The sequence below is a fragment of the Brassica napus genome, chromosome C3 (assembly GCF_020379485.1).
Source record: "Brassica napus cultivar Da-Ae chromosome C3, Da-Ae, whole genome shotgun sequence".
Taxonomy (NCBI): domain Eukaryota; kingdom Viridiplantae; phylum Streptophyta; class Magnoliopsida; order Brassicales; family Brassicaceae; genus Brassica; species Brassica napus.
This window is the reverse complement of record NC_063446.1, coordinates 42866756-42890473: the sequence shown is the minus strand read 5'-3', so window position 1 is coordinate 42890473 and position 23718 is coordinate 42866756. Positions and strand designations below refer to the sequence as shown.

General features: G+C 36.4%; 4 protein-coding genes across 4 annotated transcripts; 1 reads left to right on the top strand and 3 right to left on the bottom strand.

Moving 5' to 3' along the window:
• Positions 1-266: 266 nt before the first annotated feature.
• On the bottom strand, positions 267-2985 carry LOC106387829 (mitochondrial phosphate carrier protein 2, mitochondrial). Its single transcript, XM_013827751.3, has 5 exons — positions 2466-2985; positions 1285-1690; positions 882-1096; positions 668-792; positions 267-575 (listed from the first exon to the last, which is right to left on the bottom strand). Exons 1-5 carry the CDS (start codon positions 2901-2903, stop codon positions 518-520), a joined length of 1242 nt encoding a protein of 413 aa, XP_013683205.3. The 5' UTR covers positions 2904-2985; the 3' UTR covers positions 267-517.
• Positions 2986-15221: 12236 nt separating this feature from the next.
• On the top strand, positions 15222-16524 carry LOC106387830 (membrane steroid-binding protein 2). Its single transcript, XM_048751653.1, has 2 exons — positions 15222-15623; positions 15990-16524. Exons 1-2 carry the CDS (start codon positions 15307-15309, stop codon positions 16303-16305), a joined length of 633 nt encoding a protein of 210 aa, XP_048607610.1. The 5' UTR covers positions 15222-15306; the 3' UTR covers positions 16306-16524.
• A 452-nt stretch (positions 16525-16976) lies between these two features.
• On the bottom strand, positions 16977-18482 carry LOC106387831 (fasciclin-like arabinogalactan protein 2). The gene has a single exon (XM_013827753.3). It carries the CDS (start codon positions 18342-18344, stop codon positions 17136-17138), a length of 1209 nt encoding a protein of 402 aa, XP_013683207.1. The 5' UTR covers positions 18345-18482; the 3' UTR covers positions 16977-17135.
• A 2432-nt stretch (positions 18483-20914) lies between these two features.
• On the bottom strand, positions 20915-22381 carry LOC106383822 (40S ribosomal protein S11-3). The gene is made up of 7 exons (XM_048749654.1): positions 22298-22381; positions 22179-22219; positions 21991-22091; positions 21423-21567; positions 21254-21343; positions 21110-21159; positions 20915-20922 (listed from the first exon to the last, which is right to left on the bottom strand). The coding sequence occupies exons 1-7, from the start codon at positions 22379-22381 to the stop codon at positions 20915-20917; spliced, it is 519 nt and encodes a 172-aa protein (XP_048605611.1).
• Between the last annotated feature and the right edge of the window lie 1337 nt (positions 22382-23718).

Below are 23718 nucleotides of genomic sequence, written 5' to 3'. Positions count from 1 at the left end.
TAAAATAAATAGTCAAAAACTAAATAAATATCTTAAATAATGAATTTTATATTTAATTTTTATTGAATATCTCAAATACTTAAAACTGAAATTAATCAAATTGAAGTTAATTAGATTCTAATTCTGTCTTAACTGAACCCGACCCTACGATATAAAAAACATGAATGGAGCTTAGGAGACTTATTTTGAAAATAAACTCTAAAATAGATGCTCGAACATATGTATGTAGCCAGGTAGGTTGTGAAGATTTAAAGCAAACAAAAATGAAGAGAGAACAAAAATTGATTATTACGTATTATGATTACAGAGTTTTTTCGCTCTTATAGTGTCCACTCAAGCAAAACAAAAAATATTCTAACAATAAAATCCATTTAAAGTGCACAAGCAGAACAACTAGTTGTAGGGAACAGACTTTTGGTTACAAGGCAATAGGAAAAAATAAGGATACCAATTGGGAGTTTTGTTTCCCTTTTATCGCTTTAACGTGTCTGGCTCTGCAAGGAATGTCTTTGTAACCTTATGCACTTACAGCTGGAGCAAGCGCAGTAGCTGGAGAAGCACCACCAGTGGTTGGCCTAAGAAAAGGAGAAAATTATAAGTAGATGTTTTTTCTTAAAAATTTGAGTATTGATGAAAATATGCCTAAGGGAAGGGGAGTATAACTTACAATCCAGCTAAAACTTTGACAGCATCATAGATAACCCATTGAGCTCCAGTAAGTGTTCCTATCATGAAAATGCGAAGAGGAAGTCCACGAGTAAACATACCCAATAACCCTAGCCTCTTTACTGCCTGTAGCACAAGAAAGAAATCAAAAACAAGTCAGAGCAGCGCATATGTTTCAATGAACAGCACTCTGATTTGCATGTAGTTTTACTTACATCACTAACAGTTGCTCCTTTAGAGTTATTGAGGAAAGAGACCAAGTTATCTGCAGGATGTGAGATAACAGCGCAGAAAATTCCAGCAATGTATCCACCGGCGAAGCTAACTCCTAGCTGAACTGGCTCTGAGCACTCTTCCTTTGGGGTAGGAATCACTTTCTTGTATATGAGCTCCACAGTGTTCTCAAAAGTAGCAAATTTCATCATGGTATCTGCAAAAACCTCTAAATTTGTTTACCTATGATACTTTTATTTTGTGAATAGAGCCGATTCTGAACACAACACAGTGAAGCATTAGTTTTGCCCCAAAATTATAAAAAATAATTTATAAATATAGTCTCCAAATTGTTAAAAAGGTTCTATACAAGATTGTCTTTAGTATAACTGTATAAGGACTTACATGGAATCTGGCGTCCCCATAGAGGAACAAGCCCTTTGAACAACCCTCGAACGCCTTCTGATCTAATGATCTTTGGTAGACCATCAGATAAACCGCGGGCGAAACCAGGCTGAGTCTGGACCCTGACTTTGACAGCTTCCATTGGACAGAGAGCCACATCTGCGACGATCTCCGCGGAGGCAGAGCCAGCTAGGTAAATGAGGGTCTTGTATTTGGCTGCGTTTTCTGGTCCAACAATGTCTGAGTAGTATTTTTTGGCGTACTCATATAGACCGTATTTAAAAGCTCCCTGAGCACTGTACCCTATAAGAGTTGGTGACCAGCCTCTGGTGAAACCCTTGAGCCCTTGCTCTTTGATTGTTGTCTTGAAAGCAGAAGTTATGTTCTTGTACTTGGATGGATCAATCTGATCAAAATATAAAACAATTAGGGAGTTTTCTGTAAATTCGTGGAGAGTTGTTATTTGTGTTTGCTATGTTAGCTTTAGCTCAGATTCTCTATGATTGAACATCAAAATCGTGCAAAGATTGAAAAGCCTCCGACGCAGTTGAACATTCAGTGCCGTGTAAAACAAGAAATTCAAAAGTTGACACTACGTGTAAAGTAGCATGAAATGATAATATAAATAAAAGTAGGAATAACTAGATGGAGAGGAGAAACAGTCAAACTAGATGTATTGTATATTCAGATTAGTAAACATACAGATATATCTCACATATTTAATATTATTATAATTTGTCATATAATTAAAATTATGCCAACGTTATAAAACCATTAACCTAGAGTTCTTAGAGTTGGGTTTTTAGGGAAGTTAATACTAAAAACCGGTTTTTAACTTTTAACTAAAAAAACTAAGAACCGGTTCTTAAAGTCCTTTTTTTAGTTAAAAGTTAAGAAACAGTTTCTTATTTTCCGCTAAGAGCCCATTCTAAGAACCCCGGGTTAATTATGCTCTAAGATTCTAGTTTTTTTTTTTTTTGACAATTGCATAAGATTCTAGTTCAACCACAAAAATCGTTATTTTGAAGTTAATTTTCGCTTAATAACTCTTGAATTAATGTTTATTTCGCCAAATATTTACCCACCACGTACATAGCTTTCGAATAAGGTTCGAAAATGTTAATACGAAGAATCAGTTCTGCTAAAAGAAGAACAAGACAGTTTTAGTTTAGAAACTTCACCTGCATATTACATTTCAGGACATCGAGTGGCGTAACGGCCGTGTGGGTGACGCCGCAGCTCAGCATCCCACCGACCGTACACGCCGTGAAATACGCCGGAGAGTACAATTCTACTTTCTCATTCGGAGCGGGAATCGCAAAACTTTGACCGTTCGATGAGACTGAAGAAGTCTTCAGAGACCTCAACGGCTGTGCTTTGTGTTGCGTCATGTTCGTCGCTGGTTCATGCAACTGAAACAGACGATGATCCGAAGAGTAGAGGAAGCTCGGGATCAACGATCTGCTCGAGTCCGACATTTGCGGAGGAAGAGAAAAATAGATTGACTTGTGTTGGTTATGACTTTTCTTTTTTTGGAAAGAAATGTGATTTTGTTGTGGAAGGCGAGAAGATCTCAGGTTGAATTTATAGGTGCTGATAGCTTCGTTATAGTATGTCATATTTGACTGACGTCACAAAACATTCAAATACTGGCTTGTCACGACTCTTTGCGTGTCAACAAGGATTTGGATTTGCGCTACTGAATATTTTATTTGCAGCTTAATAATATGACATTTCCTAATACTAGTATGATTTAAATACGACTTCTTAGTGATTTTTGTGGTTTCTCTTTTGTCTTGGTCGTCTGTTTCTTTGGTCATCAACTTCTTTTGCTTGTGAGTTGTTTTGAATGGTCTCCATAGTTTGGCTTTAGATCGTGGTTTTCTGTTTATTTTAATTCGTTCATGAATGAAGAAGAATCACTCTGTGAAGACCTTGCTTGATGTACTTCAGAAAAAACAACTTAACTTTTACTGCTAATCAGAGATTGAGATTAGGGGATACAATTCTTGTGAAAAAGATATTTATAGCCAGTAATCTAGTGACTCATATAGCAGTAGAGAACCTTCTTAGAGCTAGAAATTTCTAAAAGTTTTGCAAGTATTCCTGAAAAAAATGGTCTTTGATTTTTTACATGAAGAAATGAAGAAGATTACCTCTGAAGTGTTGGAGAAAAACCAATACAGAATTTCTGGGTTTATATTCAGTTATGAGCATTATCTTATGTCAATCAAACTAGGCACATTGTTTGGTGATGGAGATGATGAAAAAGAGTTTACATTATGCTTGCGTTGCATAGGAATCACCAAATATGGAATAGGTGACCAATGTTGATAGGAACCAAAAGGTAATGTTTATAAGGTTTTATAAAATTATTTTAATCTTTGCATTCTTCTTTTGTGGATTGTTTAATAATGTTAATATTGGACAAAATGTTGTCAAAAATATCTTTGGAAATCTCGAATTGCATATCAACTTGGTTGAAGACGTTGACACTCGATTTGGAAGATTTTTTGATCTTGACAAAAGAGGATATCCTTTGAAGAGAAATGATTGGCTTAATGGAAGTATCAACATTGTTGTTGCTGATGCTGAAGTGAATAAAGAGAATTATGCTCATGGCAGTGATGTAACTGCAAAAAAAAGACTGAATTCCTTACTTAGAGGGTATCGTTTTTGGAAGGAAGAGTGAAGTACCATGAAGATCTTTTGAACATTCGTCAAAAACCCGAGAAGATCAACTATTTTATATGTTTGTATCGTGATGAAAATGAAACAGAAGATTCATATGCTTCTAACTTGTAATAGAAAACTGAGAAGTCACATGAAACTGAAGGTGACACAAAAACCAAGATTTGTTATTTGTAAAGTTTTCATATTTTAAATACAATGTATTTGTAAAGGCATATTAACATATAATTTTGTAGGAAATAGACATAATGCCCAAAAGGAATTGGGTGACAAATAAGTGTTAATATCTTATATAATTTCATAAGGCCTTATTAATTTGAAGATGCTAAGTTATTGTTTGTCTTGTAATATTAGGAAAAGAAAAAAGGTATAAGATCTCCACGTGAACCTAAAGGTGGGTATGAGAAAGCTTAAAAAATAAAGAAGTAAGTGAAATATAATCTTTTCTAATGATTGCATTGTGATTATCCTATAAATCTTGTTGTGGAGTTTCTTGTAGAATCTAGTGCTTGATAAATGTATGAATATGAATGTGTTTTGGATTTTGTCTGAATGAAGGCAAAATTTAACGACATAGGATGTGTATAAAACTCTCAGTTTCTAAATTTATAAATATTTATAAATATGTTGTGTTTTTGTAAACCGGGCAGAGAGAAGAAGAAGAAGAACAACAAGTAGAAATGATACATAAGTTGATGAAAGTGGTAAAGTAAGTGAAACTTCAAAAATGAATAAAGTAAGTTGTGTTTAAAAAAAAGAATGAAGTAAGCTAATTTATAAATATTTATAAATTGATAACTTTTTTAAATGTTTAATATAGTTGAGGTAACTTTTTTTATTGTGCTATCAAAATTGAAGGATGAAGAAGTTTATATAAAACTACATAAGATGTGTATAAAGCTATAAGTTTCTAAATTTATAAACAATTATAAAACTATTATTGTTTTTTTTTGGTAAATGTGTAGACAGAAAAGGAAGAACAACAACATATAGAAGATGATACATAAGTTGATGATGATGATAAAGGAAGTGAAACTTCAAAAATCAGTGAAGTAAGCTAATTCACAAATCTTTGTAAACTGATAATCTTTTAAAATGTTTAATATAATTTAATTAACTTTTCTTATTGTGTTATCAAAATTGAAGAATGAAGTAGTAAATGAAGATGCATCTAAAGAGTCCATGCATGTTAAAAAGAAGAAACGAGGAAGAGGAAGTAAGGTAAATAAATCTGTTTATAATGGTTTATAAATTTTTCTTTCAAATTTCATAGACTACTTCCAAATATCATTTCTTTTTTCTTAATTGTTTTGTTTATATAGAGAGTTGATGCTAGTACCTCTAAATAAAAAAATAAATTAAAAAAGAAACAATCTGAGAAAGATTCAGCCGATGCTATGATAGAAAGTGTACTGAAGATCTAAACCTAAAGTTGTGAACGAACAAAGTAACAAAGTTGATTAGAAACATGGTGAATTTGAAGAAATGAAGATCTTCCAGTTTTAGTGCTTTTAACTAATATCAACGTTTCCCTTTTTAAACATTTAATTGTTTTCTTTTGTTGATGTCTTAAATAAGAAATATTTTTTATTTGTACTTTAATCATTTATGATAACGAAATATCTTTTGGTTTGTATCTTAATCCTTTGACAAGGAAACAAATTTGATTTTTATTCATACTGATAAGCTAAGATATTAAGTATTTCAAAATGTATAAATTCTGAAATTAATTTGAATCTTAATCTTATAAGGCTTTATAAAGCTGGTTGATTAATAAAACCATACATTTTGCATGTTAGGTAACTTAAATTGTTTTGTCCAAAAAGTAACATAAATTTTTAGATGAACCTGTAAACTTTGTAAATCATTATAAAATGATAAAAACCTTGTTCAAAAACGCGGTCGCCTAGTCTTTGAGTTGAGCCAATACGGTTGTCTTATAAGCCGGACCGAGTTATGACCGTGAAGAGAGTATTTTAACATTACAGGCCGTTGAAATGTGAAAATCGTGTGGTCTAAAAATCGGCTATTATGGGTTAATACACAATCTTCATCTCTCTTTCACGACAAGACGGCAGATATTGTGATTGCTTTTTCTCAAATCCAGTGAATCGAAACAAAACCATTGTGAATCAAGCTCGCACATCAGTTGTAAATCTTTATTGAAGCAGATTTAAGAAAGAAAACAAACAACTACTCAAAGTACTGCCGGAGTGTGACTGTAACTACTCAAAGTACTGCCGGAGTGTGACTGTCGCTGGCTTGGCTTTATCAATGTAGCCTCATGAACCTTGGTCTATGTAGGCAGCCTCAGGATGCTCTGTTCTTGACTAGGAGAAGAAGCAGATAATCATCTAAACCCGTTGACTACATTTATCATTACATGCCGTTGCGGTGGCGGTGACGGCACCACCGTCGCGAGAGGAAGACAGCTTCATAGTGGTGGTTGAAGAGAGAGAAGCAGAGGACTAGGATTCTTAAGAACAAACGTTGGCTCCGGTAAATCACCACCGACAACATCACCAAGATCTTCTTTTTTCTTATGATTTTGACTTTGTCTTGCTTAATTGAGAAAATTGATGTACTTTGAAAAATTGTTTGATAGAAAGGTTGTAAAATGAGTTGTTTTTCTTAGATTTCTCTTTAAACTAATAACAATAATGTGAATAGATAAAAAAATAATTATAATATATGATTTAATTTGATATTTTATGATTTTTGTATATTTAAAATTAAATAATTCATTAAAAATTACTTCTCCGTGTACTTTCCAATTTTTCTGCTCTTTCGATAAATCGTTAGGTCTGTGTGTGCCAGCGTAACGCCTAACGAGTTTCCGAACAAGGGATAAAAGTAATAATAAAAAGTTCAAAAGTTATGAGATTCTAATTGTTATAACTTCATATAAAATGGTCAAATAAAAACTAGTTTTTATACTATTCTTGTTATCAGATTGGCACTACATAACTACTCTTGTTGTGTCCTTACTATTACATTTGTATGTGGTACGATATTTTCCATGCTCCCACAAAATTGCAATCATTTTTCCTCATGCCACTAGAAAAGCGATTTAATAAAGAGCAGCAAACAAAAGAAGCTATATAGAAAAGAATATCCCAATATGCTTTATTAGCAACCTGATATATACGTTCTAGACATGCTATTGTAAACCTAATAAGAAAATTAAGAGAATTACGTAAAGAAACAACTAAAAAGAGAAATGAAAAAGAAGTGTTTTTAGAACAATGTTTATAAAACCTTATACATTAGTTAAATTATAGAAATTTGATAATATTATACTACAATGACTGTGAGAATACACCTTTCATTAGAGAAAAACTCATCGACATAATTATTTTTACGCTGATTTTCAGCTTTTGCATCGGCAATAGCATGAACAGAGAAATGAAAAAGAAACTTCTCAACATCATGCACGAAGCATGAACAATGCCTTTTTTCAAAATTCATTACTTGATCTCATGTATGTACCTTAACCTCAAACTCTGGATCATTGATTTTGGAAACTTCGAGCCAACTGAACTTATGATCATATAACTTGTTTTTCTTCATTTCTAAAGGGACGGTGTGGATATAACGAACTCCCTTCTCGTGGCGTTCAGTGAATCCTCTACTCATAGTCATTCTAATAGTGTCAAAAGCATACAATCGGTTAGTCACGAGTGCTCAGTTTCAGCATAGAATTAATAGTTTCAGACACGTTGGATGTCATGATATAGTAGCAATTAGGATGAGCATAAGCCCGTGACCACTTCTTGATGTTTGCTTTAAGAAGATATTCTGGAACTTCTATGTCAGACTTTTGAATCTCATGAAAATAATAGTCAAAATCCTCCTTGGTGTAGGCATAAGCAGCATCTACAACCAATGATATAAGTGTTGAACTCTTATACTTCTCTTGGACATTCTTCTCAAAGTGGAAGATGTGAATTATATAGTGAGCAAGCAGATAATGTTCTAACAATTCGGTTGCAATAGAAAATGTGAAAGATGCAAATTCCATGGTGAGCAAGAGGATAACATTCTAAAAGAGCAGTTGCAATAGAGGATGCACGATCAGAAACAAAAACCAAATCCTCTTCATCAGGAATGATAGTTTTTAGACATATCATAAACCAACTCCATAAGGCCTCATTTTCAAAATCCACTATAGCAAAAGCAATAGGATACAAGTGATATTTATCATCTTGTAATGTGGCAGCAAGTAGAGTCCATTTATACTTTACTTCTTCATCAACTTAAACCCTGTGATAGATGAAATAAATGACACAAATGCAAATGCAAATTTTTTTCATAGAATCAATATCGATAAAAGTGACAGAACCTAGATTCTTTTCTTTTAACATGTGAAACTAGTTGGAAAAAAGTTCATAACTTTCATTAGGAATACCCCCAGCTAGATCTTTGGCGTGTAATTTGTAATCGCTAAGATATAATGTTATATATGATCTAAAATAACATGTACCAGATAACAAATTATATATCAGCTACCATAACATGTACCAAGTAACAAAGTATCTATCAATTTTTTATATACCAAATTATATATCAGGTAACAAAACATATACCAGGTAACAAATATTTTATCAGATAACAACAAGTCTATGTAGCATGTAACAAAATAATTTATCAGATAACAAGCAATTTATCAAAAAATATATCAACTCGCAAATCATGTATCTACCAATTTATTAAGTAACAAATCATGTATGAAACAACGTATAATTCGTTGGAAAGAGGACCTAGTCTCTCCATAGCTACCCAACACAACACTTTTAAAATAGAATTTTGAGAGATTTGATTCCAACATAAAAATAGTGTTTTACCAAAGTGATTGGTGTTTATGTTGGAGATAGTTAAAATATAAAGTGAGTTGAATTTAGAATGGAAGAAACTAAAATAATAATTAGAAAGTAAAGTTTAGAAAAATAAAATACAGATGAGAATCGTGTCTGTGAGAGGAAAAAAAAATAGAACAATATAATAAAAAGGTAAAAGAGATAATGAGAAAAGGCTAAAAAGCTAAAAAAAAATCATTTTGTAACAAAATTTTACACACTTTACACACGTTACATACCTAAAAAAACTATTAGATTAAATTGATAGGGGCAAAATTGGAACTGAAATTTTTTTGGTTTATAAGGTAGAGTGCAAATATATGATGTTTCTGTTGTGAAACTTAGGATTTAGAGCTGTAAGTTTCTGTGTATTACTCAATCATAAGGTGCCCTTATATATGAGAGTTACAAAGAGATAAAAAGAAAGACATAAATATGGAAAATGTACAAATATAAAGAAAAGGAAATAGAGTTTCATTTTCTCTAAAGCCTAAGCCGCCTCTCTCTCCTCTTCATGCGGCCGTCTCTCTTTCTCTCTCTAGGGTTGGGCCGTCTCTCTCTCTCTCTTGGTATTGGGCCGGTTATAGACCGGGCCGGTTATGGACATCCATCATATGGTTTATAACACTCCCCCTTGGATGTCATAACCATACAGAGTTTGTAATACGCTTTGGATGTTGCCTCATTAAAACCTTACCAGGAAAACCCAGTGGGACAAAACCATGGTTAAGGAAAAAGAGTACAACACGCATTACTCCCCCTATTCTGAACATCACTGAAAATCTTTCAGTCTACGTATCCCAATCTCCGTATATGTCTTTCAAGTTGGCGCATCCCAACCTAATGGTTGAGCTTCATGGATACCAATGACTAAAGTTCTCAATATCAAGGCAAGGTGCCAATAGTACTTAAGGTTAGGGACGTGTATGTCTTTAGTGCCTTATGGTCGAACATGAGCTAAACATATAGGAGATTCTCGGCAAGAACACATGTCCGGCCTAGTATGGTTTGTCTATTACATCAAGGTGCCAATGGTACTTGGGTAATGGACTTTACCGGACCAAAGACATATTTCTTTGTCCTTATTGGGACCAAAGGATCCGTGTCCAAGTCAGGGATATTCACGACCATGTCCTTCTTGTGGACCAAACAGATCAGTGTCTAAAACAAGTGATCTCACGCCCATGTACTAGATAATGGGTGAGACTGGTCCACATTAAATCCTTTGAGTACCTTTTTTTTGTATATACTATTTGATGCACAAGGATTTCATTGTTAATGTACTCAAGCTGTAGTCCCAAACAAAACTTTGTTTTCCATGATCTTTCATCTCAAACTCTTTCTTGAGATATTCAATTGTTTGGGAAATTGTACCCAGAGGTTCCTAGGATATTCAGATCATATACTTTGATGATTATCAATATTGTTCTCGAGAACTTGCTGTACTTTCATCTTAATACCCTCTAGTACTTTCATTATCTAGTGGATCATATAAATATGCAGCCACTACATCAATTTGCTGCAAGTCTACTTTTTCTCTCTTATATAGCCAGACTTATGAGAAATCTAAAAGTAGTTGCATCCACCACATGAGAGTATGTCTCCTCATAATCTATTACTGATCTTTGTGAGAATCCTTGTGCAACATCAGCTTTATATCTCACGATTTCTATTCCTCACAAGACCCATTTATATCCACTGGTTTTAACATCATATGGCGTTTTAATCATATGGCCAAATACACCTTTCTTCTTTAAACTATTTAACCCAACGTTTCCATTCAATCCAATTTGTTCTACGAGTGCGCACTCTTAATCTAATGTGGGTTCATAATCCTCGCTTATATTCATAAATTCAAGTGCTACCTTGTATGCAAATAAATCATCTTATGTCGACATTCTTTATTGGTTCCATTATGTTCCAGACATGATATAATCGATTGAGATTCATTATTATCATGACCTTTAATACTTTGCAGCTTGACGTCCCAAGCTACCTTGTTTGGTACCTGTACCTTAGAGCCGGCCGGCCTTATCTCCATGTCTAGGATGGTTTCCTTAGTAACCTCGGATTTGGATTTTGATTATCATTCTTTTGCACGTTTCTTTTGTTTCCGAGGATTCTTATCTTTTGGAACCTAATGCTCTATCTTGTATAGACTCTGTAGCAACTTGACTGTGTTTCTCTTGGACATAAATTTCGTTGGTGCTTTACAAGCTGGTTTATATATGACTTAGTCATTTTTCGGGTCAGCAAATGTGTCTGACATTTGATTACCTAGCTTTGTAAATGTATAATCTTTGGACGTCTATTTCACATTCTTTAGTCCGAGGATCTTGCCAAGACAATGATGGTCGATGCCATTCTGTTTCTCTTACCAGCTTATTATTTCTCCTCCTAATGTTGGATAGTCGGATTCATTAAACTTGCAATCCGTGTTCTTGGCCACTAAATAGATCACCCATATTTGGCTCAAGGTACTTCATTATTTGTGGGAGATTCATATCCAACACATATCCCCATCCTCATCCTCTTCTAATGATCCATCTTAGACGGCACATATATTTGTGGTGGCTTATCCAAATATCTCAAGATGGTATATGTCTGGCTCATGACGCGTAATAAATTTGAGATGGGAATATCTATGCTCACTTAAATGGTCTGATGCTTATTAGTTAAGGTGCATGTAAATTCGTGTGTCCCCAAACCTTGGACTGAGAGTTTGGACCTATGGGTAATGGCCAATACAGATTTATAAAAGGATTCAGCCAAGCTATATATAGTATGGACATGTGCGGATTTGTCCTCACTGCCCCCTCATGGACATACAATAATCTTTAAGTGCTTTGGGCCATCATGGCCTAATGAGTTTTTCTTGTGTTCATGCTACACACGTGTGATTCTATGGGATAACTCTTTGTGCCTTTTCCAATATCAATTTCGCATCACGTTTTGGACCAAGATGGCCAATCCGGTCATGCCATAAAGTGTATAATTTCGTGGGTAAACCATTCTGGTTACCATGACTTTTGCCTCTATCATACTGATCTTGGCATAGTCTAGATCAATAGAGAATGCATGTATAGTCTTTAGGACTTAATATGGCCTTGGGAGATTTTCATAACTCTGAAAGAACTGTTGTTTCCTTTTGCCCATTGTATCATTGTGGAAACCATTCTTATATCTCTATATTTTATAATCTCTATGGATTTCTCTGGGTGAATATAAAGCATCTACATGCTTGCCCTTATACATATCTGGCCATAGACCTTAATGTGTACCATACCCGCAATTTGTAAACTCATATTGGCGTTTTTTAATAAAATCATTCATTCATTTTATTAAGTTTTAATAAAACAAGCTCAAAGAAATGAAAACATAGAAATAAAAAACACCAAAACAAAGAACACAGAAATTTAGATTACAAATGTCGAAATCAATCTTCAGTCTTTTAGACAATCTGAAGTTTCATAATCCATAAGATCGTCCTTCTCATGATTGAAGTCATTTTCATCATCTTGGTAAGTCATATGGGCTTCAGGATTCTTCCCTTTCAGACTCTCTTGATAGAGGTCAACAAGATGCTTGGGAGTCCTACAAGTCTTAGCCCAATGATTGCTCATACCACACCTATGGCACACGGATTCGTCTAGTTTGGTCGAGTGTTGGGGTTTAAATGAAGATCCATGGCCGCGACCATGACCTCGTCCAAATGAGCCATGGTCTCGATCATTTCCTCGCCCGCGGCCAAAAGATCTTCGACCGCGTCCACGTCCGTTCGACTTGTCTCGACTACGGCCATACTGTCCGTTTCCTTGGACGTGGTTGGACTTTTTATTATCTTCTGTCGTGTGTGCTTCAGGTAGTGGAGCTGATCCAAGAGGTCTCATCTGACTGTTTCTCATCAATAATTCATTGTTCTGCTCAGCGAGCAAGAGACAAGAAATAAGATTAGCATAGGTCTTAAAACCTTTCTCACGGTACTGTTGTTGAAACAACACATTGCTTGCATGGAAAGTGGAAAAGGTTTTCTCAAGCATATCCTGTTCCGTAATACTTTCACCACACAGTTTCATTTTAGAAACAATTTTAAAAAGTGCAGAGTTATACTCGTCCACAGACTTATAGTCTTGGATTCTGAGATTCATCTTATCAAACCGAGCTTTTGGTAAGATCACCATTCTCTGGTGATCATATCTCGATTTCAATTCGTTCCAACGATCTAGTGGATTCTCAATGGTTAGATACTGATCCTTGAGACTATCAGCTAGATGATGACGAATGATCAAGATGGCTCTGCAACGATCTTTCTCATTATCATTATTGTTGTCGGTGATACATTCATGTATCACCGAGACCCTTGGATTTCAGGATGATCTTAGCATCGAGCGCCCATTGAAGGTAATTATCTCTAGAGAGATTTAGGGCAGTGAAATCCAGGTTGTTGATTTTTGACATCTAAAATCATAGATTAATATCTTTAGGTCTTTAGGAATAGGGTTTAAACGAATAGGGTTTTAGGTTTAAACAATCAATCAATGCCTCACGGCCAAGATCTATGCCTCTCGGCCAATAAGCATGCCGCATTGCCATGAATGCAATCGGTTCAATCTTATGCATTTAGTTTGTCATGTAATTGCAATCCTAACATATATTGTTTCTATATGATGCAATCAATACAAACAAACTTCTCGGCCAAACAAAAGAACAAGCCACACGGCTACTTGATTTGATTCAATACCATTCCTAGAAAAGTTCTAAGTGTAATTTGCAATCAATCAATTGTGATCAAATTAGGGTATGAATGCAACAAGGCCACACGGCCACAAGGTATGATCAAGAACTATTAACCTAGAATGCAACAAGGCCACACGGCCACAATTCAGATTCGATTTCAAAATAATCTAGACTAGGTTATTATGGTTTCAGTTTAAACAATCTAAACAATTTTAATTCATTCAGATTCAAATTTAAACAATCTTAGCAATATTTCTAGGTGATCAAATCAATCAATTAATATTCAATTCAAACAATCAAAATCGATTTTCAAAATTAGGATTTTAGGGTTTCGATTTGATTAACAAGCAATTACAATTTCAGGATGATCAATTCATTCTCAATCAACATTCAATCAGTTTTAATTAATCAGTTTTTCGAATTAGGGTTTAGGTATTTTCGAAAATTTGATCTTAGATCAAAGAGATTTGATTTGAGATTCAAAACCTTTAAGACTTTGATTTTAATTGATCAATTGATCAATCTCGATTTTAGAGTTTGGGGATCGAACTTATAGAGCTTCGATTTACTCATCAGGGATTGATCAATTATCCTATGGCTTTTATCTTTAGAGATTAGGTTTTATGGTTTCATTCTTTACAAGCAATCCAAATTCAATTTTCATGTTCTTAGAATTCGAATTTACCTTTAGTTTTAGTAGATTGTTGAAACCGGACCACCAAGAGAATGAACCTCGAGCTGGGTAGGAACGCGAGCTGGACGCGAGCTGAACACGAGCTGGCCTGGACGCGAACGGATTGAGGTTGGAGACGCGAGCAGCTGATCGTCGAACGGGAGCTGTTGCAGTCGGGATCGCGAGCGGCTCTGATGCGAACGGGGCGCTTGCAGTCTGGAACGCGAGTTGTCCTTGATGCAAGATGGAAATGAGTTTGTCTAGGATCAGGAACGCCTTGGGGCTGGAGCTGATCAGGTGGACACGAGCTAGAACGGAGTCGCGAACGAATTAGGGTTCGTCGGGTTCGAATTAGGGTTTTAAAGCAAATCGGCGCACACTGTATCTGTGCGTGAGGGCGCGTCGGTGGTCAGATCAACAAGCGGTTTGCACTGACTGATTCGTCTCGACAAGGGCTTCGATTTGATATCTTGATCGTTTTCTGGGTCCTCACGGTTTGAGAGAACAGTCTTTTTGAAGTTCCGAGGCAGATTCCTTTTCGTTTTAGGGTTTTGTTGATTTGGTTTTAGGCTCAGGGTGTTAGAGGCTACCGTGCTGATAACGTGTTGTGAAACTTAGGATTTAGAGCTGTAAGTTTCTGTGTATTATTACTCAATCATAAGATACCCTTATATATGAGAGTCACAAAGAGATAAAAAGAAAGACATAAATATAGAAAGTGTACAAATACAAAGAAAAGTAAATAGGGTTTTCTTTTCTCTAAAGCCCAAGCCGCCTCTTTCTCCTCTTCATGCGGCCGCCTCTCTCTCTATCTAGAGTTGGACCGTCTCTCTCTTGGTATTGGACCGGTTATAGACCGGTTATAAATCGGACCGGTTATGGATATCCATCGTATGTTTTATAAGAGTTTGTGGATATATGGACTTCAATTAACTCTAAATAATATGTGTAAGAAAGCCAAAAATAATAAATGAAGATTAAAGTATAAATTATGAAGATGAGAAAAATGTAAAGAAGACAAATATCAAGTGACCAGTCTTCTTCGATCTCTCCTTGGATAGCGTAATGATGGTGGTGGTGGTCCAACTATGGGAGACGCTCAAGGAAACCATTACAGCTTACACTGGACTTTCTCCCGCTGCGTTCTTCACCGTCGTAGCTCTCGCTTTCGCCATCTACCAAGTCGTCTCCGGTTTCTTCGCCTCTCCTGAGGAACACCGCCCTCGTTCTACGGAGGTATACCCTCCGTCAGAGCCTCTTCCGCCGCCGGTTCAGCTCGGGGAAATCACAGAAGAGGAGCTTAAGCAGTATGACGGTTCCGATTCCAAAAAGCCCCTTCTCATGGCGATCAAAGGCCAGATCTACGATGTTTCCCAGAGCAGGTATGCTTGAGAGAGAGAGAGAGAGAGAGAGAGAGAATCCAGATTAACTTCCGCGTTATTGTTTATCAGTGTATCGAGATTCTGGAGATTATTTCGGAATTGGGGGGGTTTAAGGTTGATTGTTCAATTATATAATTTTGATTTTGAGTACCTTCATCCGTTTCATGGATGTTGAAGTTTGAGTATATTTCGTTGAACTGATAACTTTGTGCGAGGCTATCTTAGTATGAATATTCTCTTCTTTTGATTCTTCTTGTTTAATCTGCTTTTCTTTTCTTGGAAGTTGGAACAGTACCATTAGAAGCACTGAGCATATTGTGCTTTTTTCTTCTTCTACATGGGTTCATATATTCTCATGCCCCAAAGGGTAGATGCAAGCCGAGCTTTGGCAAAGATGTCCTTTGAGGAGAATGATTTGACCGGAGACATCTCGGGTCTCGGTCCTTTTGAGCTAGATGCGTTACAAGACTGGGAGTACAAGTTCATGAGCAAGTATGTCAAAGTCGGGACTATTCAGAAGAAGGATGAAGAAGGTAAAGAAAAAACAGAAGATTCTACAAACACTGGAGAAGAAGCTTCGGCTACTACTGTTGGCGAAACTTCCAGAAGCGTTGAAGAGAAAACAATAGAAACCACCGAGAAAAAGGATGTTGCAGATGGCGATGCTGCAAAGGAAGAGTAAGGCAATGTAATCGGAGTCAACACTCTGTCCACGTTAGCGAGATTTTTAAGTGGTTTTAAGTTATATATATTAGCTCAATGTGGAAGAAGGAAGCTCAATAAATCAAAAGAAATGTCGACTGTGTACCTTTTGGATCTTATATTGACATATTTATGATGTTTGTGAAGTTGCCATCAAATTGAACGAATTCGTATTTGTTTTATAGCAAAATTTGTGCCATTTCGCTGGTGGGTTTGTTGTTTATGCAGCGTTAGAATTGTTGTCTCTGAGAAAATGAGAAGGGTTATGGTTGTAGCTGATGGTGCATTGAATGCCAAATGAAGCGCACTTGTGCTTTTTATTTATCTTTGCTCATCTATGGCTAGTCCTTTATTAGATCAAAGAGGTGATCAATGCGTTTATGAATATCAACTGCCACCAAGCAAACTCTAATACAGTTTCCAGGTTAGTCTTTCTTTCCGTTTCTTAATTGTTAGTCCCGTAAGTAAGGCTGTAAGTAGTGATAGTTACATAAGTCTATTCGTGGAGCTAGCAATCATCTGCACACAAGGAATCAATCACCGACACTTTTCCTGAGTTTTAAGTTATGCTCCTTGTTTTGCAGTTTCTACTCGCAGAGGTTCTAACTATTTGTGATGCTTCCTTGTGTTAACCCCTATAGATTAGTGAACTTGATAAAAATGTTGAATGTATATTTAAACATGGAAGAACAAAGTGATATGAACTCCAAACTCACAATTCACAAACAGAGCCCAACCCAAAAAAAAAACTTAAAAGATCAAACAAGAAAAATATAAAAGATAATACAAGGGAAACAAGATTAACAAACATCACATGAGCCAAACACCAAAACAGAGCCAGACAATCGCCGACACAAAAACACTGCTTCTTGAAACCGTCACATGAATGGCACCGTTTTTATCATCAGCAACCTCACCGTCATCATCTCCAGGAGCATCAGCGCTTGGTCCGTCAGCATCTTCATCAGCCTCCGCGTTCTTAGGCTTGTGCTTACTTGACTTGGGAGCCGGAGCAGCCGCCTTAACAGCCTTGTATATCTCTCTCGGCAACAAAACTTTATCCACCTTGTAAATGATCAACGGCTCTTGATCCTTCAACGTCCCCATGATCTTCGCCGTCACAACGTCCGTCTCAAGCGTCACGTCCTCTCCGTCGTTCTGTACGGTAAAGTCAAACTTGTTGTTGCCTTCAGTCGCCAACGTGTTAACGGCGCCGTTACCTGATCTAAGCATCTGCAACGACTGGTAAACCGGCATGCCATGGTACAACACCAACGCCGTCTTGTTCGCCGCGGAGAGGGCTTTGAACTTGGGCGCGAACTTTCCGACAGCGCTGTCGGAAGGACAGAACACCGTCAAGCCTCCGTCGACGGTGTCTTGAAACGTCTTGTCGGCTCCGGTGGATTTCAACATGTCGGAGAAAGCTTTGCATCCTTGCTTTTCGAGAATCGCGGTGAGGATGAGATCGCTAGGGCTGGCGGTGGGAGCCTCTGCTTCGGGCGAGGTCAAGACTTGGCTGATGTGAAGAACGGAGATGTTGTAAGCCTTCTCGAAGATGGACTTGACGTAGTGAGCCGTGAGTCTGCTGTCGTCTTCCTGGACACCGAAAGCAACTTTCCCGCCTTTTATGTCGGTGATGTTGACGTACCCGGAAGTTCCCGTGGCGGATCCGGTGGACTGGAACATGGATGCGGTGGAAGTGGAGCCGTCAGTGATCTGATGGAGCTTCTTGGCGCCGAAGTAATCGACGAGGACGTGGAGGGAGAGAATGTTGCGGATTGTGTAGAGTGAGTAGCCTTTGGAGAGGATAGAGTTCATTGCTGAGTTGTCAACCGCCAATACGGTGATGGTTTGACGGCGGTTGATCTCGTCGGCGAGATGAGTGGCTGAGAGGTAGTGGTTGAAAGTGGAGAAGTCAGGGTCTTTGGCCAAGATTTTGGTTATGTTGTGGGCGTTTGAGAGAGTGAAGAGTTGCATAATGAGGATCAATGCGGTGGCTGCTCGCCGGAGATAAGCCATTTTGGGACTAGGGAGGAGGATACGGCGGCTGAGATTAGTGGAGTTGATTGGTTAGGCACTGAAGAAAGCGGTGTCTAATAATTATAAAGAGATAAAATTAATAATAAGAATAAAGCTGTCTCGAATCATTTCCAGCGCAGCAAGCAGGTAAGAGGGGCCACATATGTAGGTCCAGTCTGAAAGTAACATGCGTGTCCGAGTGTTCTATACACTAACCGACACTTTCTTTATTTTGAACATAGCCGACAGTTATTTCCCCGCCTCAAAAAAAAAAAAAACTATTAACGTTGGTTTTGGTCCTTTTGGAGTAAATATATATTTATTTATTAATTTATAAAAAAATTCAGCAGCCTTGAAGTTATCTGGCTTTCTTTTACATAGTTCAGTGAGAAATTGAACAAGAAACAAAAGAATATTCCTCGGCAGCCTAAGGTGCCAGAGAAGTGCACGGTGTCTGAAATCATCAAGACTCGCAAAGTACAGGGAGGAGAATGTTTTTACGTAGAAGGAAGGGTAGACGTTCCATTGTTCCTGCATATCTTGTACTTGTAAAAAGGTAATGATGATGATCAAAGTCAGACGTTCACTCATTTATTCAAGGCTGGAGAGAAAGTTGACATTTAGCTCAAATGGCTGACATTGGTCAATCCTGTTTTGGTGTTAATATTCAGGATGAATCAGTGAACTGAAATAGTATGTCTGAACTAGGCAGATCTTCAGGTAAAAATAGCCGGTTGTAAACTAAACCGCTTAATACGTACAAATCCACCGGTTCAGCGATATTTGGTTGCCTTGGCTATAGAATTTTTCATATTTCCACTAGTGCAGCCAAATGCTACTTTGATTTGTCACATGGCACCAAAAGATGGTCTAGATATTTTTGGTTGGTTTACATCAAATAACTGGTCTACTATTTGATTTTACCAGTATATCCTTCTTGTTTTTATTTTAGAACTTTTTCCTGAGAAGACCATTGAATAGATTACGATGAGTGTGAATGACGACGATGAATCGGATAAGATGATCGGAAGCAATGATCCAAGCAGAAACGGTTGCTGAGATACCATATTAGGAGTATCTTTATTAAGATTAGAAATAGGACAATTCTTTTAAATAGTTCTTTTAAAATTTTTGTCACAAAAATAGTTTTTTTTTAAAATGACCAAAATAGTCTTTTTTATTTTGAAACTTTTAATATATATATATTTTTTAATTTGAAACCATATCCCAAAACGTCACCCTTAACTCTAAACCATAAATCTAGATTAGTTAACTCTAAAGTAATAATGTACTTTTACCCTTTAATAAAACTTATTTTGGTCATTTTTCTCATTGAAGATTATTTTTGTAACAAAAACTTAAAAATAGTTATCTAAGGAATTTCTCTTAGAAATATGTACAATCTGAAGTGTATATATATAAGCATTCTCTCATCTCTGTACCTACTAATGAATCTATAAGTATATACTTACTAGGTATTTTCCTGCACCATGTGCAGTAAGGAATTTTTTAAATCTAACTTATATTTAAAAATAAAATTTATTAAATATTATAAATTTTACTATTTTCTTACTAATATTTAATATAGATTTGATATATATTAAATCAATTTGTATAAAACTAATAAAAATGATACAAAATTGTATAATTATCAAAAATTTAGCTTAAACAATATTTATAAAATTTGTAGATATATAAGAAACTAATGATCTTACGATTAGATATTTAATTTCTTTTTAAAATTGTAGAAATTTTTGAAAGTTTTGGTAATAAAAATTGTATAATTATACAAAGGTAATAATATTTCAAAATTTGAAATGTTATATATGAATATATTTATTTTATAGATGATGTATGAGCTATTACCATATTTAAAAATTTTTTACCAAAAATAAATATCAATATTAAATGTATAATATATAAATTATTACCATATTCTAATAAGTTTGCCAAAAATATAAATCAACATTAAATAAAATTATCTATGTCATATTTTTTCGAAAGCCATGTCATCAATTTCAGTAGCAATGTCATACTTGTTTTGTGAAATTGATTGTAGAGATTACATGTGGCAAAATCACTTCGCAAATATAGTCTAGGGGATGTGGCATATGTAGAATACAACTTGTTACTCTTAATATCTTCTTCATTTATCAACATCGGAGAATCACTGAATGCTCAAGTACCAAGCTTTTAGCCAAGTCTTTTCTTCTCTGAATGGTTAGATCAAGGTCTAGTTGTGGATCAATCACCTCTAAAATTAGTTGTGTTTAAAATATTGTTCTACCAAAAGAGAAGATTAGCTTGAACATTTTTTTGGAAACAACTGTACTCAGTTAAATGTTTATTATCATGTTAAGAGAATAAAACAGTACATACTTCTCATTAAAGTCATTCAGTTATATTTTAACATTTTATACTTGCTGATTTGATTATGTGCGTGCAAGTAACTAGAGTAAAATCAATAAAGATTTTTTTATACAGTAACTTACTAAACCTTGGGATCAGACCAGTGTTGAGGTTTAACCAGTTTTAATTGTTTAAAGAAGATAATAAAACTCAGGGACATCTCAAAAAGCTACAAGTAGACAAAATCTTAGTACATTAAAATCGTGAAAATTCAATGTGAAACTCTCCATAAATAAAAAGGGATAAAATAGCAGAACTGAGCACTATCCAAGAACATAAACTAACATGAAAAGCCCCCCCCCCCCCCCCCCCCCCCCCCCCTCCGGTGAAAGCTTTCTTTGAGAAGGCGGAAGCACCAGCTGGTATGACCTTCAACACATTGAACCTCACAGTCTTGGACAATGGCCTGAGATTACCAAAAACAAGAAAATCAAATCAGTTGAACGAGAAAATACAATATACAAGAGACATTTAAGTATAATATTGGATCGAATCATAACCTGCATTGGCCAATGATGACATGGTCCCCTTCCTTGACACGGAAGCAAGGTGAGACATGAACTGGGATGTTCGAATGCCTCTTCTCATACCTGAATAAGAGAAAATGGATAATACTTCATTAACATCTGAGATAAAGGATAAGGAGAGATACTAAGTAAATTGTATTACCTCTGATACTTCTTGACAAAGTGGAGGTAATTCCGTCGCACGATAATGGTTCTCTGCATCATGGCACTGTGGCAAGTACCAGCTAAGATACGACCTCTAACCGAAACAGTTCCAGTGAAGGGACATTTACTGTCAATGTAAGTTCCTGTTCCATAGGAGAAAACAAACACAACCACCTAAGAGCATGATTATTGGGAGGTTCTTAGGGTGGGGTTCTTAGCGGAATTTAAGAGCCGGTTCTTAGTTTTTTTAGTTAAAAGTTAAGAGACGGGTTCTTATATTCCGCTAAGAACTCCACCCTAAGAACCTCCCAATAATCATGCTCTAAGACTCTTAACAAGAAAGTTTATTGCAATATATTGAACAGACTTAGCCAATCTATCGAGAGAATCACTGGTTGTTCAACAAAGCTGAAGACTTAATAGGAAATGGATCTAACAATTGTAAGAAAAAAACATAATCCAAGAGTTTTTGTTCAATAAAGCTGAAGCATGAATCTAACAGATGTAAGAAAAACATAAACACAAAGTTCTTGTTAACTAAAGCTAAAGACATAATCCAAACAAACCTAAAATGGCTTCACGAGGAGTCTTGAAGCCCAAACCGATGTTCTTCCAGAATCTGGTTCCACCCTTCCCAGGTCGCTTTCCCTTGCCAGATTTCTTGGAGCTGATCAAATACAGAAACAAAGAACAATGCATATATAAGAATCAATTGCATGTTTGAAAGCACAATGAATATAGTGAAATTGATTACCTGAGGAAGACCTTAGGTTGCTTTAGAAAAGCTTTCTCAGTCTGGAAATGTAAAGAAAGTGCATGAGACTCAATTAATTTGAAGGAAAGTCATCTAGAGTGAAAGACGATCAAGTTAACCTGTTCCGCCATGACTGCTGTTTTGTTCCCGAATGTAGAGAGGGGACGATGGACCGGCAGCGACGGCTTATTGATGCAGCGCATCTATGCCTTCCCAACGGACACTAGCCGTTGGATTTGTCTTGCGTAGCAAGCTTTTCGTATTTATGTTTTGTTTTGGGATTTATTAATGTAAAGGATAATTATAACCTTTTTAGATATCGTTTAGGAAGATTCTCTTTAGGATTATATAAACACAATCTAGGACATGTATATTTTGACGTTGGATTTTAATAAACTGCTTTGGCAATTGAGCTTATCACTCGAAGAGGAGAACTCTTAACCCGTTGATTTCGACGACTGCTTCGTTGAACTCAAGATCCGAGCTTGAATTTGAATTCTCCTGGAGAGTTTGAGTTTGATTTCGTTACTTTGCTTCCGCATCTCTATCAGTTGATATCAGACTTGGAACGTTCTGGGTTTGTCTTCTATTGCAATCATGCCTCCAAAGAAAGTCGATTTACCCAAGGATGCAGCACCTGCTGATTGGACGGAGTTTCGTCAAGCTTTGTTAGCAATGCATGAAGATCTACAGCAAACACTCCAGCAATCTATACTGGAATTAGGCGAAACACTGGTGAATCGTTTACCTAATCATAATCCGCGATTGGCAGAACGCGCAGCAGATGGGGAACACAACCCTTTTGCAAATTGCAATCGAGGAGATCATGAAAACATGGACCACCGTGTTCATCGTTTTCCTCTTGGAGAGAACGTATAATCTCGCTGGGAGTCATCTTTTAAAGTGGAGATTCCGGAATTTCATGGAGGAGGTCGCGGTGATGTACTCTTGGACTGGATGGTCTCTGTCGAGGAGATCCTGGACTTTAAACAAGTACCTGAGGATCGAAGAGTACCATTGGTGGCTATGAGATTCAGAGGACATGCAGCTTCTTGGTGGAAACAACTCAAAACCACTAGGGCTCGCACAGGTAGCCAACCTATCCAGACATGGGAGAAACTCAAAAAACATCTGCGAGCAACCTTCCTGCCCCACAACTATGATCGCTTGACCTACAACAAGCTTCAGAATCTGAAACAGGGATCACGCTCTGTGGATGACTATGCTGAAGAGTTTGCTCTGTTACTGACACGAACAGAGATATACGACAGTGAGGATCAACTTGTCTCAAGGTTCATTGGTGGTCTGAGAACCCAACTTCAAAACTCCTTGGCTCAGTTCGATCCTACCACCATCGCTGAAGCTCACTGTCGTGCTGCTTCTTTTGAACAACAGACTCGATCTGCGGCGTCAAATTGGAATTCACAGTCATCACGATCCCGTGTTTCAGAGTCTAGTTTGTCGGCCCCTACAACACAACAAAAAGACACTGACATTGGTACTGTGACTACGAAACCACAGACAGCACCAGATGATCAAC